This window comes from Canis aureus, chromosome 7 (genome assembly GCF_053574225.1).
Source record: "Canis aureus isolate CA01 chromosome 7, VMU_Caureus_v.1.0, whole genome shotgun sequence".
Lineage (NCBI taxonomy): Eukaryota > Metazoa > Chordata > Mammalia > Carnivora > Canidae > Canis > Canis aureus.
In genome coordinates this window covers 32,417,958-32,435,154 of record NC_135617.1, presented here as the reverse complement: position 1 = coordinate 32,435,154, position 17,197 = coordinate 32,417,958, and the positions used below count along the sequence as shown (strand labels likewise).

General features: G+C 38.9%; 1 protein-coding gene and 1 long non-coding RNA gene across 5 annotated transcripts in view; one reads left to right on the top strand and one right to left on the bottom strand.

Annotated features, from left to right (window-relative positions):
• HMGN3 (high mobility group nucleosomal binding domain 3) overlaps positions 1-10,955 on the bottom strand; it is a 32,659-nt gene extending 21,704 nt beyond the window's left edge. For all 4 annotated transcript variants that reach the window (XM_077903311.1, XM_077903312.1, XM_077903313.1 and 1 more), the window contains exon 1: positions 10,698-10,955. In XM_077903311.1, coding sequence (XP_077759437.1) covers positions 10,698-10,940 — 243 coding nt within the window. In that variant the 5' untranslated portion in view covers positions 10,941-10,955. The remainder of the gene's footprint in view (positions 1-10,697) is intronic.
• Positions 10,535-17,197, top strand: part of LOC144317235 (uncharacterized) — a 193,318-nt gene continuing 186,655 nt past the window's right edge. The window contains exons 1-2 of the long non-coding RNA XR_013383183.1: positions 10,535-10,979; positions 13,484-13,638. This is a non-coding gene — a long non-coding RNA (uncharacterized LOC144317235). The remainder of the gene's footprint in view (positions 10,980-13,483; positions 13,639-17,197) is intronic.

Sequence of the window (17,197 nt, the reverse complement as noted above, 5' to 3'; positions counted from 1 at the left end):
TCAGAAGCCTGAATTCTAGTCTGGCTCACGTGTCACTTCCCTCTGCTAGAGTTTCTTCATGAGTACAACTGAAAGATAATGGGCCTGAAGATCTCCTTTTCCTGACTTAGCTGCTCATGTACTTATTAATCACACTACAGAAGTGTTACGGTGTATATTATAGAGATGCCTATAGGTACTGGGGTCTCAGGAAAGGACAAAACAAGGGACCCTAAGGAATAATAATAATAAACAATGTATATTGCATTTACATGAAAGGCAATGATTTAAATGTTTTAATTCTTACCACAATCCTGTGAAGTTGGTAAAGAAGCATCATATTCGTTTTATAAATGAGGAATTGGGACCAGAGAGGTTAAGTTACTTGCTAAAAATTACCCAGCTAGTAATCTTGCTGTTAAGTAGAGACCTGGGATTCAGACCCACATAGGCTGGATCAGAGTTCATTCTTTTAATCACTACACCTCTCAGAGGGGTTTGTGTTAATTTTCTGAATTTCAAAATTGGTTGCAGATCTAGGATACTAGAAAAGCAAAGGGTTTCCAGACTGGGAAGTAATTTAATCTGTAGATCTAGCTAAAGAGCACATAGTATGCAGTGGAGTGTTTCCTATCCTGCCTCACTGGTGAGCATCTTGGAATAACAATAAACAATTCCCATTAAAAATACTGTATGTTGAGATGAACATACATATACTATTCTGGGTTTCTGAATGGTCACATACAGAGATAAAAGTATTTCTTTTAAGATTTTATTTGAGAGAGAGAGAGAGAGAGAGAGAGAGAGAAGAGGGGCAAAGGGAGATGGAGAAGTAGACTCCCCACTGAGCAGGGACCCTTGATGTGGGGCTCATGTGGGGCTTGATCCCAGAACCCAAAGATCATGATCTAAGCCAAAGACAGATGCCTAACAGACTGAGCCACCCAGGCACCTCCAGATAAAAGTATTTTTTATCTCATTATTAAAACTAAAGAAAAAACATCAGATCATTTCTATCAAACAGCCCTTCACATTTTTCAATGACTTTTACATTGTTATTGTATTTGGTCCTCTCGATAGCATGGGAATATACAGAAGTAACCTTAACATTCACATTTTACAGATGAAGAACAGAAGTTCAAAGAGATCAGGTGACTTTCCCCTGGTAAAGAGTGGTAAGTCCACACTAGACCCAAGTTTTCCAACTTTTATACCAGGGATCTCTCCAGATGGCTACATTGTTTTCCTATTTACCCAGATATGAAATGATTTCCATATCATTATCATCATTCCATTACAGCAAATGGTTCCCTGTATTCCTGCAGTTATGATGTTCAACAGTTTATGATGTTCTTTGTATTTTTTGCAAAACCGATGATGTGATTGATGTGACCACAAGAAGGGGATAATAAAATTAAAAGCTGTAATTAAGATAAGAAGTAAAGGAAAGCAATGAGAAGTAGAAAGAATATAGTTTTTAAAAATGTATTATATGGAACACATCAGAAGGACTATTCAAAGCTTTACATTTTGATTAACTGAAATCTTTGGTATGTTTACCTCCCACATACACCATGCTTAGTACTCATGACTTCCCACAAAGTAGAATTTAACTAATTCTGTCCAGAATTATAAAAAAAACAAAGCTTATATCCAAAAAGAAAAAAAAGAAAGGGAGAAAAGTAAAACAAAAACCCCAACACCTCTCAAGGTAGACTTTGTATTTATCTTTGCATGGGGCAACAATAATCAAAATATAATTTTAAAATAATATCACTTTACAGTATTCCTCTTAGAAATAATTTTTGTAATTAAACATTAATCATTGGTAATCCAGAACCTGAGATAAAAATCCATTCAGTCCTAGGTCCAAAAGATTTTCCAAATTAAAAAGCTTTTCTTCTTATTCAAAGAGTCCCAAAAACAAAAGCACCTGCTCATTTTTTAAATATAATTCCTAAGTACCAGTAACATAATATTTACATTACAATCTCTCAATACAATCTCTCAATATATAATATGCCAGGGTACTTAGGTGTTTCGGATCACAGGGGAGTATCCCTATTATTCTATTGTCTTCAACAAATTGATGAAGACAATATATCTTGGAAATAGTGAATCCAGCAGTTTAATTGGAAGAAAATATTGAGCTTTAGACCTCAATACTCAACGATATCAATACTTTGGTGAGGATATTGTGCATATATATATCTTGTATACGTCCATTAGTTAATTGAAATACCCAGAAGGCTTCATGGCAATGTGCCTCCCCCAGAAGCAGAGGCCTGGACCCTGAGACCAACCTTAGGGCATGATTACAGATAATGATGACTTGTTGGATAACGTGGACTGGAAACCAGAAAAAATGGCATCAGCCTGTCTTAATAAAGATAACACTTAATCAAATGAACACTCATGTATTTATATAACTCTTGATTCTTCCTTGTTTCATTTATTGGGCATCTTAGTTTAGTCAAAAATACATGAGGTTCTTAGAAATAAACATTTATGGGAAGTATCGTAGTGTAATAGTTAAGAGCAAAATTCTTGGGTAAAAGAGGGCTAGCTTAGAATTCCTGGTACTAATAACCTCCTAGCTGTGTGACCTGGGGGGGAATTCCTTCATCTTACTAAATCCTAATATTCTCTTGTGTGCATGAGAAAGGCCGCAGGGTTCGGCAGTTAAAAGCACAGGCTCTGGAGCCAAATGCCAGGACTATAGTCCCTGTTGGGCCATTCCTTATCGCTGGGCCCTTCTGTAAATTGGCAGTTTGAAGAGTACATACCTTACTGGGTGGTTAGGAGGATTCCGTTCATTAATGCAAACTGCTCAGAACAGTGCCTGAGTTATGGGAAGCCATCTAAATGTTATTTATCTTGGCTGTCATTATTATATTTGTGAGATGAGAACAGCCTCATATAACTGTTGTGAGAATAACACGAAATAATATGAAATTACACCATAATACTTCCCATATATATTTGTTTCTAATAGCTTCACATACTTTGGTTTAAAATAAGATGCCTAATGAATACAAAGCATATAACAACTAAGGTCTGATACATCCAGGCATTCAATAAATGATAGCTATTTAAATTTTAATAGTAATAAATATATTTATATGTTGTTACTGGTATGTGTTCCTTAAAGAATTGAATTTTGCAACCAATTTTGAAATTTAAAACCATTTTTTTCTGTTTTCCTACTTCTGAATATGTGTATAATTTACTTCAAATATGCATTTGCCTTGGACATTTCTAAATGGCCCTGTTTCTGGGTATGTCCACAAGACATAATAATATAGGACTCAATAAATACCTTGGCCAGGAAATAATACTTGATGTGACTGAACTGTTCTAAGAAGATAGTGAGATGTACAAAAAATAAGCAGCCAGTGAAAAAGGAATTCAACATTTTGATTTGGTTTGTTATCTTCAACACTGATTTTTAAATTACTCAGGAGACTAACATCATATTTCAACTTACTAGGTACTGTGAAAGCAGACAGCTTAAATGGTGTTTATTTCAGTCACCATTTCCAAATTGTACCCTGCAGGAAAGTGGAATATATTTAACTTTGGTGTAAACAAAAGCAGTGTTTTAGGTGGAAAATACAGGAAGAGAGGATCACTTGATAACTGATTTGCCAAGGGAATTTTAATGTTATATGGAGATATTTTAAAATATATTTTTTTCTTTGAGAAAAACCAGCCGTGTAAAAATGCACCAGATTAAAGCTTATGTTCCTTCAAAAACTACATTTGTTATTTGGTTGGTGAACACCTACTTCTAGAACCACAGTTAATTAAACATGCAAGGTGAGATCTATTTGCTCCCTATCCACAGAGTGTGGCATTTGCCTTCCTACAAAATGGAAGCATGGTGCTTTTCATAAGTCTACTATTCCACTGTAGTTCTTTGAATAATTGAAAATACCATCGTTTCAATAATGAACATCCACTTACTGTTTTACATATGCCAGGTGCTGTGCTAAGTATTTTGCATTCCCCATCTCATTTAATTCCCCCAACAACCCAATGAGGTAGAAACTATTTGTATCCCTGTTTTATAGACAAGAAAACTGAGTCATAAAGATTTAGAAACTTTAGAAGTTTATGGAGAAGTTAAGCAATGTCCCCTAAATTATACCACTAATAAATGTCAGAACGACACCAGACAACCTCCTCAACAAGTATATGAAATAATTAAATTACTACTTTCTTCCCATGAAAATGATTCACTCATACACTTGTTCAACAAATTTTACCTGTGCTAGGAGCATGGGGTGTTAGAAACATCAGAACCATCAAATATTTCATGGTCAAATCAAATTACGAAGATTATAAAGTTAATTCTAAATTAGGTAATCAAATAACATGTGCCAATGTAGAAATATGGTGCTTGTCACATAACCACCTTTAAAATACAAGAGAGTGGTTAAAAGAAAGGCATGAAGGCCATGAAGTCACTTGATCTTTACTAATGAGGGAGGGCAGTTACTGCACAATGTAATCTCAACTGCTAACCAGGCCTTGAATTTAACTTCCTCATACTTCAAAGAAAGCAAGACTTCACAGGAAAGACCAATGACAGATCACCTTTAATAACAAACTAGTACTGACCCTCTAGAGATTTTTTTAAAAAAACAGCTATAACCTCCAACCCTTTTAACCAAACAACTTCTTGTCAATGTTTTTTTCTTTGGATGTGCTTTAGCCAAACCTTTCAATTCTCATAGCTTTTCTTGTGGCTCATTATCATTTCTTGTCATAAGTATAAATACTTACATATGTATATTACCTACTCTGTCAGACTAAAAGATCCTTAAAAATGAGAGCATTTACTCATTCACTGCAAAAAGGATTTGAAAAAAAAAATTCACTTATTTCCCAACATGATGGTGCTTTGCATAAAGGTGATGCTCAATAAATGTTTATTTAATATGAAATGAGTGAATCAATGAATAAAATGTACAAGCCTGTCATTTTGGAGCCTTTACTCAAACACAGGTACCGTATCAATATTAACTCAAACTCAGCAAGCACTTACGGATGGCATACTACATGTAGTTAGGCTCTTTCATATTCATACTAGAAAACTCAATATGGTTAAAAAGGGTATTCATCCTAAATTGATTTAAGATTCAATTCAATCCTTATTAAAATCATGGGAGGTACTTTGTAGGAGTCTATAAGCTGATTCTAACATTTATATGGAAGTGCAAAGAATATAAGATGAAACAATTTTGAAAAAGAAGTAGAGGACTGACACTACCAGAATTCGGATCTTATTACAAAACCATAATAATCGTGATAATGTGGTATTGACATAAGCACAGACTTACAGACAATGGAAAATAACTGAGAGCCCAGAAAGAAACTTTACATTGATGACAAACTGGTTTTCCACAAGGGTACCTAAGCAATTTAGTGGGAACAAAGGATGGTCTTTTCAACAACTGGTGTTGGGAAAACTGTCTATCAATGTGCCAAAAGAAATGAAAAAAGATACCCAACAAAACGAGAGAGAGCAAATTTAAACCCTTATCTCACACTAGATACATTAACTCAAAGTGGATCATAGAACTAAACATGAGAGTGGAAACTATAAAAAACTTCTACGAGAAAATACCTGTGGATTAGGCAAAGATTTATTAGATGTGATGCTAAATGGATTTTATAAAAAAAAAAAAAAAAAAAAAAAAACTTGTTTTCCAAAGGCATCATTAAGATAAATTATTTTATTTTTAAGATAAATTATTTTAAAAAGTCAAAGACTGGAAGAAAGTATCTACAAATCATACAGCTAATAAAGGACTTGTATACAGAATATTTAAAGAACTCTAACAACTCAAGACAACTCAATTAAAAAATGGGCAGAATATCTGAATAGACATTTTACCTAAGAGATACATTATGCTAGTAAGCACATAAAAAGATGCCCATCATCATCAGTTATCAAGGAAATGTAAATTACATTTATTAGGATGGCTATAAGCATAAAAAATGACAATACCAGGTATGAGCAAGGATATAGAGACAATGGCACCTCATCCACTGATGGTATGTAAAAATCACTTTGGAAAAGAGTTTAAAAGTTTCTTAAGCTGTTAAAAATACTTTCATACCACCCACCAGTTCTATGGTTAGGAAACTTCCCAAGAGAAATGAAAATATGTCCATGCAAGACTTACATATAAATATTCACGGCAACATTATTCATAATAACTGAAAACTGGAACAATACAAATGTCCATCCATTTGCGAAAGTATAAAGAAAGAATGGAATATCACTGGGCAACAGAAAAGAATGAAGTACAGATTCATGCTACAACATATATGAATATGTTCATATATGAACCTCAGAAATACCACGCTGAAAGAAACCAGACACAAAAGATTGTGTATTGTTTGATTCCTTTTATATAAAATTTTCAGACAAGGCAAATCTAGAGTCAGGAACTTAGTGGTTGCCTGAAACTGGGGTGGGAGCAGAGATTGGATGCAAGCAACTTGAGAAACTTTCAGAGCGACGGAAATGGTTCCAAACTGGATTATGGTAATGTTACAGAACTCTGTAAGTTTACTTAAAATTACTGACTTCCATACTTTGAAAAGATTAATAGACATTATGGTAAACAGATCATACCTCAAATAAAACTTTTTTTTGAAAGGAAATTATACTGCCATCCACACTGCTTGATTGTTGCTAGAGTGTCAGTATCATTCAGCACTTGGCAGTGATACTTCCAATCTTTTTTAGCAGATTGGTTTTAAAAATCACATCTCCTTATTCTTAATAATACACATTTCTTTGATCTTTAACAAAACGGAACATTTCATCTAGTTGAGTCTGCTATTTTCTTATAAGGATATACTTCTTTTCCATAAGGACATGTGAGACTTTTATCTTTTTGAAATAGCAAACCTTTTTCAGTGATATGTGATACAAATGTTTTTTCCCAGTTTTTCGTAAGTTTTTAAGATTTTGTTAACAATGGGTTTTTGTCATATTGAAATATTCATTTTCACGCAGTCACATCCATCTGTATTTTCATTTACAGAGTCTGTCTCTGGTGTTATGACATGTGATATTCTTTTGAAACATTAATCAGAAACCTTGAATACTGTTAGTTAAGCATCCCTTGTGCCAAGCCCAGCACTACTGGGCCTTTCCACTTTAAGAAAAGAGATAGAACCGAATTTCAAATTTCAAAGCTGGAGGCAGATAGCCTTTTCTTCCTTAAGCCATTTGAATATAAAGAGACACTAATGTTTACACCCAAAATTAATGAACAATTGCCTCATTAGAGAATTTCTGATGTGATGATATACCAGCCATTTCCAATAGCTCCAGTGATGAGGTACTGGGAAAAAAAGGATGTGAAAATGTGTTTGCTGTTGCTAATCATGCCAGGACCATGAGTCTAGGCCTCACTGGCTGATGCCTCTTTGTAGAACATCATATCATCACATAATAACGTGACCACAGCAGGCATTCATGGATGTCTGACCAGAACAGTCTAGAATTTAGTTACTCATTATCTCACTCCCACCTGCATATTATCATTTTCCCTGCTATTCCACTCACTACTAAAAGGTGGTGGGTGACCCTTCACCCTTCTTAGGTAACAAATACTGGCAAGTGAACTTTATTCGAATTTTGCAAACTCGGGAAGAGATCTAATGCTAACTAAAGAACTCCTTACTATTGAGTGCATATTGCTTCAAAAAATTCTACAACAGTCATTAAAAAACCATTTGGTTTAATGTAACTATAACTATCACACACAAAGATATAGAGAATACAAAGATATGATTAAGAAATAAAAAAAACGTTTTAAATTAATGTGGATATTATGGTCTTTAAGTTGTATAAACTGAGGCCTGCTTATATTAAGATACAATCAGAAGAGATATTTAAATGGCTGATAAAAGAAAATGACTGCGTTTTTCTCTGTATGTATTTAAGTCCTAACATACACTCGCAAGACCAGCCCAAATTCAACCTTCTTTCCCTACCAATCCTACAGCATTTAGAATCCTATACCTATATTCTGGGACACAAATACAGTCTTAATGTTACTGAAGTGCTTTGGGCCCACTACTTTTATCACCTTCAACGAATTAAATATAAGCTTCATGAGAGCAAACTATGTATCCCTATGACATTAAAGCAGTGCTAGGATTCCAGATTTTACTCTGCAGAAAGCCTAAACAGGTGTTCATTAAATAATTTTTTTTTTTTATTTTGGAGAAACCTGATGAGGTAAAAGTATTGTGAAGGCACTTAAAAATTTATTATAATGTAAAACAGGCAGTCCTTGAGTCAAGAAAAATAATGTGTAGTATGTAAATGCTTTCATAGCTACCCAAGATTTACAGCTTTCAAAGAATTTAGGCACAGATGGTCTTCAGTTCTTTTCTAGCATCTAGGTAGGCTTTACCTAATGAAAGTGGTTTCCTGTGTAAGCTTCAGTGAGCTCCCAGGATTCCATAAGGTAGCTCTAAGGTGTGAGTGGTAGATGGGATGGCCATGGAGGCTATGTTTAATTTGTGGCTGCTTTTGTCCAGGTATCAGCTTTAGGCTCCAGGTATAAATGAAAAGCCTTCCTATTAGTCAAGGACAAGTTTTCCATCTCTGAAGAAAACTCTGATGTCCTGAGGGATGACATTTAGGTGCTTGTACACCTGGCTGCCGTCTTCATAGGAACTCCTTGCCTTCCATAGAAACAAAACAATAACCAAAAGCCAGTTCCTCTACTGTTTTTCTTTTCTTCCCCTCTGCTTAGGAAAGGTGGACAGTGAGGGCAAGTAAGAAGAATGGTTTCCCCAACTCTGGCCATAACATCAGGGACTCTAGTACATCAAGGTCTGTTGTAATAATGGGTTTGTGCACACCTTTTTGTTCATTTAGATTTGTTAATAATTCTCAAGAAAAGGGATGGCATTAATTCACTCTATATCTCATTTCTTGATGGTTAGTTTTTTCGACTCTACTAGAATTCCCAACCTAGTCACTGAAAGCTCAGATGAATGCTGAAAATGGTGGCATCAATTAAAATACCCTAGTTCTAGTAAAACAGGGCTGAAAAACAAAATTCTCATAAACATTAAATTCAAGTGATGAATGTCAAGTATTAGTACTCAATATGCCATCCATCTTCTCAGGCTCCTAATCTCTTTGCATTTCCTAAATTCGTCTTGACCCACCCACAACTAAATGAAGAGAATGAATAAATAATGTTCTGAAGTAGGGACTTTGAACCTACAGTATCTAATTAAATCTTTGGTTCTAGTCATTGGTCGGTGAAATGTTGGGTAACTCCTGCCTTTAAGCCCTAGCGCAATGGCCTTAACTAAGCCTCTCAAGGTGTAGTGAGTGAGCAGTAAAGGAACTAGGGCAAGTCAAACTCTTCCCAAGCACACAGTAGGTGCACAATAAACTCTAAGATGAACAACAACAAACTTCTGTTGCATTTTTTTTTTTTAAAGTGGAGGAGGCCAGCTCCCCACCACATTCTCCATAATGGCAAGTAGGAAGGCAAAAAAAAAAAAGCTCCTGTAATTTTAAAACTTCCGTATTTTCAACGGAGGCATGCACTTCTGTAGCTGATCATAAAGCGGGGCAGGTATTCGTAATTCTGCCTCACGTTTAAGGCACCGCCTGGTTTACAGCCCTGGCGAGCCGTGGAGGGTGCCAGGCTCCCCCTGGTCACAGCGGCCGCACGCGCGGCTTCGGAGGGCGGAGGAGAGCCCTCCCCGGGGCAGCGAGCGGGGGCGGCCGCGCTCGGGGGCCACGCGCTCCGCCGTGCGAGACACCTGGGCCCGCGGCCCGCGCGGAAGGGGGCGTCCGAGCCCCCAGGTCCCCGGGAGCCCCGAGGGGCGCGGGAGCGCGCGCAGCCCGCCTTTCCCGAGCGCGTGTGGGTGAGGGCGGCCGGAGGGGGGCCGCGGCCCGTGCCCTTGGCGGCCACAGCGGGCGCCTGCAGCGCCGTCCCGTGCGGCCCGCGGCCAGCTCCGCCGCGCCCTCCGCGCCCGCCGCGCAGCGCCCGCAGGTCCCGGCCGCCCGGCCCCGCCTGCGCCGGCCCCAGCCCTGATTGACACTGGAGTTGGTACATACGGGTCTGCAGCGGAGGCGAGCAGGGGGGTGAGTGCTATTTTAAACATGGCTTTCCCTTCCCTTGGCCTCAGAGCCGACGCGGCGCGCCCAGCAGCGGGCTAGGCCCACCTGGGAATAACCCCAACATCTGCCCGACTTGTTTGTTTGTTTATGTATTTATTAGGATCTCCCCATGCACGGACTTGTTTCACCCCCCCGCTCCCCGCTCCCCCCTCCCCAACACTGCTTCCTCTCCACGCTAATCACAACCCGGCAGTTTCAAAGAGGAAACTCCCCTCCTAGAAGAGGGGGAATGGAAGGCTCTTTTGCTGCTTCTTGTTCGAGGTGGAAACCATTCCAGCTAGCAGGAGTTCAAAAAGAAGGGAAGCCGCGTCGCTGTAGAGAAAGTAACACTGAGGAATCGATAAGGACGGACGGAGGGAGGGAGGGAGGGAAGCTCTGCAACAGGCATCTGAAAACAAGCGTGGAGAAGCAAAGGGATTCGCAATTCCTGACTTACTCCCAAGCGCATTCCGCGCAATCCACTGCAATGACCAGATCGGCTGTAAGCACAATTTGGAGGCCTTTGAAATCTTTTTTTGGGGGGGGGAAGACTTACCTTTCTCTTCGGCATAATGATTATGTTCGTGCGGCTAAAAAGTAAAGCAACGGGCTGGAACTGCAGACGCCGCCGCTGGATGCCGCCGCTGCAGCTGCTCACGCGCAGGGCACGGCGTAGCCCGGCCTCTCCGACCTGCGCCTCGGCGGCTCCCTCCAGGGGCCCTCTACTCGCTCGCCTCCCCGCTCCTCCAATGAGGAGCCCCGGCAGCCGGCCGCGAGGCCCCATTGGCTGCGGCAACATTCTAAATTCCACGAGGGCACGCCCACCCCGGCGCACACGGTAAGCGCTGTTGTAGTTTCCACTTCACCGAAAAAAATCTGCCTGGTGACTGAGCATGCCCAGTTCAACTAGTAACCCCCAAGCCACACGGTCCTGGAGTTTCATTGTTTGGCTGCTCCCTCTTTGGATCCTGTCAGTAGGAACAGTGTGGGCCTTTATAGTCGGGGCCGGGGAGGGGGGGGGCAGTAAGCACACACACCAACTTTATAGTGTAAGTGTATGCACAGCCGGCACTTGATAACGATTCCTACCCTATAAAGGCTTGTCATGGATGTTAGTTAGGTGATGGAGACTTGTAAGAGTGAGTGTGTTCTGGGAGAGTGTGGCAATTTCAGAGGGCCTCAGTTTCCCCTTTTAGATATCTAGTGACAATAGTCGCTGAAGTTACTTACTTTTAATTTCCTAAAATCTGTGATTACAAATCACGCACTAATTCAGCCAACTTCAAACTAGGCTTGAAGGTGAATAGGGTATGTTTGATATGGAACTTAGGAAAAGAATGAACAAGATCAGATTATTTATATTTGAAACATATATTTAAAATATACATAATTTAATGTTTCTCAAAGTTCTGCAAGGCATTAGACTGGCATTGCAGAGAAGTTTCTGAGTTTGTTTTATGAGACCAGTTTTACCCTGATACCAAAATCAGTGTAAGATGTCAAAAGAAAAGAGCGCTATGGACCAATATCCTTTATAAACATAGACACAAAAATCTTGAACAAAATTTTAGTAAATCAAACCCAATAACACTTGAAAGGATAAGACATCATGACCATGGAGTTTATCCTTGGAATTCAAAGTTGGTTTAACATCTGAAAATCAACCAGTGTAATTCACTATATTAATAGAATAAAGTAAAAAACCAATACAATCATTTTAGCAGATACAGGAAAAGCACTAGTGAATGGGTATGCAAACTGTGGTAACCATATACAATACAATATTACTCAGCAATAAAAGGGAACAAAATATTTCTACATGAACGAATGCCAAATACAAGATGCCATGTGAAAGAAGTCAAATACAAAAGACCATACTGAATAATTTCATTCTTAAGAAATTATAGAAAAAGCAAAATTAGGCAAGCTTAGTTTCGTAATCACACTGGAAGGCAAAAATTGACATCGTAGGAAAATATATTGAAGTCTTACACCACAAACTTGGCCAAATCGACTTTGGTCATGCACAGCCTACAAAAATGCATTAAATAATGTCATCAAGTAATTAATTTTAATGCTTACCTTTTTTTCTTTATTAATTTTCAAAATAATGAGTTGACATCCTAGCAAACTCCAGAAGTGGTCAATGACTTTCTTTTTGAAAGAAAGTTCTTTAGGAACTCATGAATTTTTATACATTTGGTGTGCTTCGACCTATTGCTATTATTGCTATTTTTACTATTTTTTTATGCTCATACTGCCCCAGTATGAATTCTTTTTCAAGTTGGTCCTTTTGACATGATCCCAATTGTCTTTGATAGATTTCTTACTTTCAGGAAGTCAGTGGATCACAATATACTCAAATAACTCAGATAAAATCAATTCTTTGAGAATTGGATAAAAACTTTGAGATTAATAATTTTATCATAAAAATCATATTTATAATGGAATTGTCTTGGAAGAGAGTTAATTTGCAAAATGCTTGGTGGTTAAAAGAAAAAAAAAAGCCAGTGAAGACATTTTTAATAAGATATGTGTGGGAAGGATGCTGGGTAGCACTTGTAATCTGGGTTGAAAATTTTTTTCTTTATGGAGATCAAAATGTTTCACAACAAAGGTAGTCTAGGGTGAATTTTTCCCTCTGATGATAAGTTGGCTTCTTTAGTTTATATTTTTAAAGACTCAACAACAGCAAACAAAATTGTAAATGTTTTTATTGTGCATAATAAAATAGCTGCAATGAACATGAAACCTGCTAGTTGTGTAAAGAAAGTTGATTGTGGGAACCTTGGGTCATTTGAGCCTCTTAGTTCATTTACAAGTGATGAAAATAACAGATTAGTTTTGAAATGAATAACAGCATCAATTCTTTTTCCTTTGAAGTGGATTGCACCTGCCTGAGCAGAACACTGGGGAATGGAAGGCTCTCCCTGTACCTTCAGGAGCTTTCAAGGTCTGAGAAAATAAGCACAGACTTCTAGAGGAAAGAGGAGTAGGCAAAGAGAATAGTTTAGTGGGTAGCTAGAATTCCAGGTTAGGAGATAAAGACACTTGAGCAGAAATGAGCGTGCCATATGCAAGACAGTGAGGAAGCAAGGTCAACCTGGTAAGAAGTAAAGACTCATTTGTTTATCAGTATATTCTGCTGAGTGTTTTACTTGCTTCAAAACATCAGCCTCTAAGCCAGTAGTCTTTCCTACAAGATGTGGAGACTATCTGAGCCAAGATAGACAATGGATAAATGGAAGGGAGTTTCTGCCTGAAGAAGAAAGAAGGAAAAATTAGTGAACATATTTCTTTTCCAATTCCAATTTCTCTCTCCTTCTTTCCTACTCAAAACAGTCGGAATCGTATATCTACCTCAGCATTTTTCAAAACAGCTGGGCAAACTCATTGATGGTATCATGACTATCATTAAGGGAGAAAAAGAGTAAGAAGGGAAAAGAAAAGAAAGAGCAGAGCATGGAAAATATCACAGTGCATTTCACATGGTAAAGGTAAGTAGTGTTTTCTAAAATGTTTCCATTTTTCATACATTCATACATACACACTACACATGTACGTATATAGTTGTGTGTGCATATGTGTGTGTGTAGTAGGTGTTCTAGGCTGTGATGTGAAATGTATTTTTGGGATAGGTATTGGTGAAGAAACTTTAAAGTTACTTCACAGGGGCGCCTGGGTGGCTCAGTCGGTGAAGTGTCTGCCTTCAGCTCAGGTCATGATCCCAGGGTCCTGGGATTGAGCCTCATGTCGGGCTCTCTGCTCCGTGGGAGAGCCTGCTTCTCCCTCTCTCCCCTGCTCCTGCTCTCTCTTGCCATCTCTCTGGCTGTCTCTTCCTTTCAAATAAATAAATAAAATCTTAAAAAAAAAAAAAAAAAAGCTACTTCACGGCCCTAATAAGGCTTGTGGATCTTTGGGGTTCCAGCAGTTTCTTCCCCTGGATGAAGGGTGCTGAATCTTCAAATCTTGAACGGAAATTTTGAAGGCAAGTAATCATCTCCCTCTTGATCTTCTTCCCTCTTTTAGGCAGACATAGGCAGGGTTTTGTTTTAATTAAAGGCAAAGTGCTGGAGAATTAATATCTAGAATCTATATAATGTTGCTTTTTATTACTCTGTAATTCTGGAATAAATTGTTTTTTAATAAATTGGTCAAAGAATTTCAAAAGGGAATGAATTTGGGAGTATAACAAAACATCAAATTAACTGACAGGAGGTGGCAAAGGAATACTCTTATTTTGTTTGTATTTTCATTGGTCAAATCTCTGGCTTGCTGGATGCTAACTTTTGAAGAGACCGTGTTTAGTTTTTACAAAGTAACCAGGTCTAAGACCTACCAAACCCAAATCACAGGAGCTGCCTGATGCAGGTTCCTAGACCCTAAGCCCAACTTACTGAATCCGAATTTTTAATGGCTGAACCTGGGAATCTGCACTTCAAACAAGTTTCTCCTATGATTCTTTTATGTATTATGTATTTATGAGAAAGTGAGAGAGCACATGCACACAAGCAGGAGGGGCCGAGGGAGAGAGAGAGAATCTCAAGCAGACTTTGACTGTAAAGCCCATCTTGGGGTTCAGTCTCACAACCCTGAGATCATGCCCTGAGCCGAAACTAAGACTTGGACGTTCAACTGACTGTACCACCCAAGCACCCCTCTCCTATGATTCTTCTCCTGGAACTTGAGAATTTTAGACTAGGCCTTAGTTCTCAAGAACTATTTGCAGAATGCCGGAACTTAGATTTGAATGATGTAAAGGCCTGCTGCCTACATAACACACTTCCAGAGAAGGAGCATAATTCAGTGGGTGAGACTTCCCTACTATGGACCTCACTTTGTATTTATGCTCCATCTCTCCTCAGTTCCAGCTTTGCTTGGCACTACATGCTCACTTTCCATTCTTCTCTCTCTTCTTCTCTACTTGCAAGGAGCCTGAAGGGTCATTTAAAAGTCTACAATTTGAGATCCCTAGAATAGCAACTCCACCCATCTTCCCAGGCAGCACTCTAGACTGCTCCTTGAGCCCCTGACAAGATTAAATTCCCTGGCCCCATATCCTCAAAGGGAACCTAACCTGCCCAAAGTTTCACAAACCACACCCTTTCAATGTTTTATTATTTCAATGATTGTATAAGCATACCTTGTAATTGCATTAACGTCAAAGGGGGCAGGGCATTCTGTGATGTAATAACAGGAACCAACTTGTTTTTCCCAGTTTTCAATCAAATTTAATCTGTGTTAGATTATTTATCCCATCTATGTTCTACAGTCTCCCCGCCTCCCCTCTCCCCCCCCCCCCCCCCCCCCCGGTCCTTTTCAGGTTCAATCTCTGTTGTTTACCTCTCCTTCTTCTTGTTGCTGCTGCTTAAACTCATCAGAGTGTAATTAATTTGTTCTTTGTAGCTCCCAAATGACTATTTGGGGATGAATTCGCCATGCTCAGTAGCTAGAAGCCGGGACTGGGCTACATTTGTTCAGCCATCTCTTTCTGCCAGATTGGGAGCATGTCTGGTGCCAAGAGCCAGCCATGTTCAAGGAGGTGAAAGTTAAGGGAATGGACTCCTGAAGCTTCATGGTGAGGGCACAGCAAAGTTAGGACACATCTCATCCCCTTAGGGGAAAAGCTACAAGCTACAAAGTGCCAGAGACTAGTTAGGGGTTGTTGCAGATCTCTCAGACCGAGTTATACATTCTTGTAGATTCCTGCCATTGCCAGTACACTCTCAAACAGGACCACACCCTGGCTTCTAAACTGGGGATCTTGGCTACCCATTTCTAATGTCTCAAACCTCAGAATTGTTGGGATCTTGCAAGTAACATCCAACAATCCCATTCCTGTCACTACTCATAATGGTCCTGCCTTTCAGGGCAGATTGAACCATTTTATTTCCTCAGTGAAAACAAATAAACAAAATCCAGGCTTAGGGAAATGAAAACCAAATTAATCATTCTGGAAAACACCATATGGCAATTGGAGAAGATTTTTCAGGTTAGCTTGGTTAATAACTGTCATAATTCTCAAGGCAATACATTTTTACCTAGAAGTGGAAAGCTAGCCTGAAAAGTGCCATAATCTTTAAGGCTGCCTTTACACAGAGTTGTTGCTTCTTTTGAAGCATGAAATTGTGTTATTCCCACAGAAAATCTCATCCTTTTCCCCCTTTCTCATTTCTACCCCCACTTCTGGGGGGTAGAACCTTTGGAACCTTTAACAAATTTTTTAAAAATTTGTTTTCTGAATAACCCAATTTACCTCTTTATATATAGGATATGTCAAAACTTTTCTGAAGTTTTAACTATTTTTTAAGTAAATGCTTATCAGAAAGCCCTGAATTTGGAGTCATAAGTCTTGAATTCAAATCCCAAGTCATTGAGCTTCAATCCCATTACTTAACCTCTTTGAACTCTGCTTTTTTTTTGTTGCTGTAAAATGACAATTACAATGTGTATCCAAGGCAGACACTGCTAGTTACCAACCCAGTATTCATACTAATCGTTGGTCTTACTGACAGAATTCTGATTTTTGGCAATAGAACTGGCCAAAGCAAAACAAAAGCTTCAGTTCTCCACTACCCCAGCAGAGAGAGGTTGCCAAGTGACACTGTTTTGGTGAGTGAGATGTGTGCAGAAGTCACAAGTTAGTAGGGGCCATACCACCTATAACAGAGCAGGGGCAGACTGAGCCCCATGGCTTATTCTGCCTTTGTTCTTCCCCTTCTCCCATCCTGGAAGTTGATAATAATATCTAGAAGTAGAGCATTTATCTTATATTCAGGAGAATGAGAGGCCCAACTCAAGGATGAAAGAGAATGACAGGTATGTGGGTCTCTGTAGTGACCCTGGATTGTACCACTCCACTACTTCTTATGCATGGAAAATAAGCACCATGTTTGATCTAGCCATGGAAGGTGGGTGCCTGTGACATGCAGCTGAATATCATCCCTAACTAATACACTGCCTCATGGAATTGGTGTGAAAATTGGAGATAATAAACTATAGGAATGCTCATATGCCTGCAGCATTGTACTTAACATATTTTGTCTGAAGAAAGTA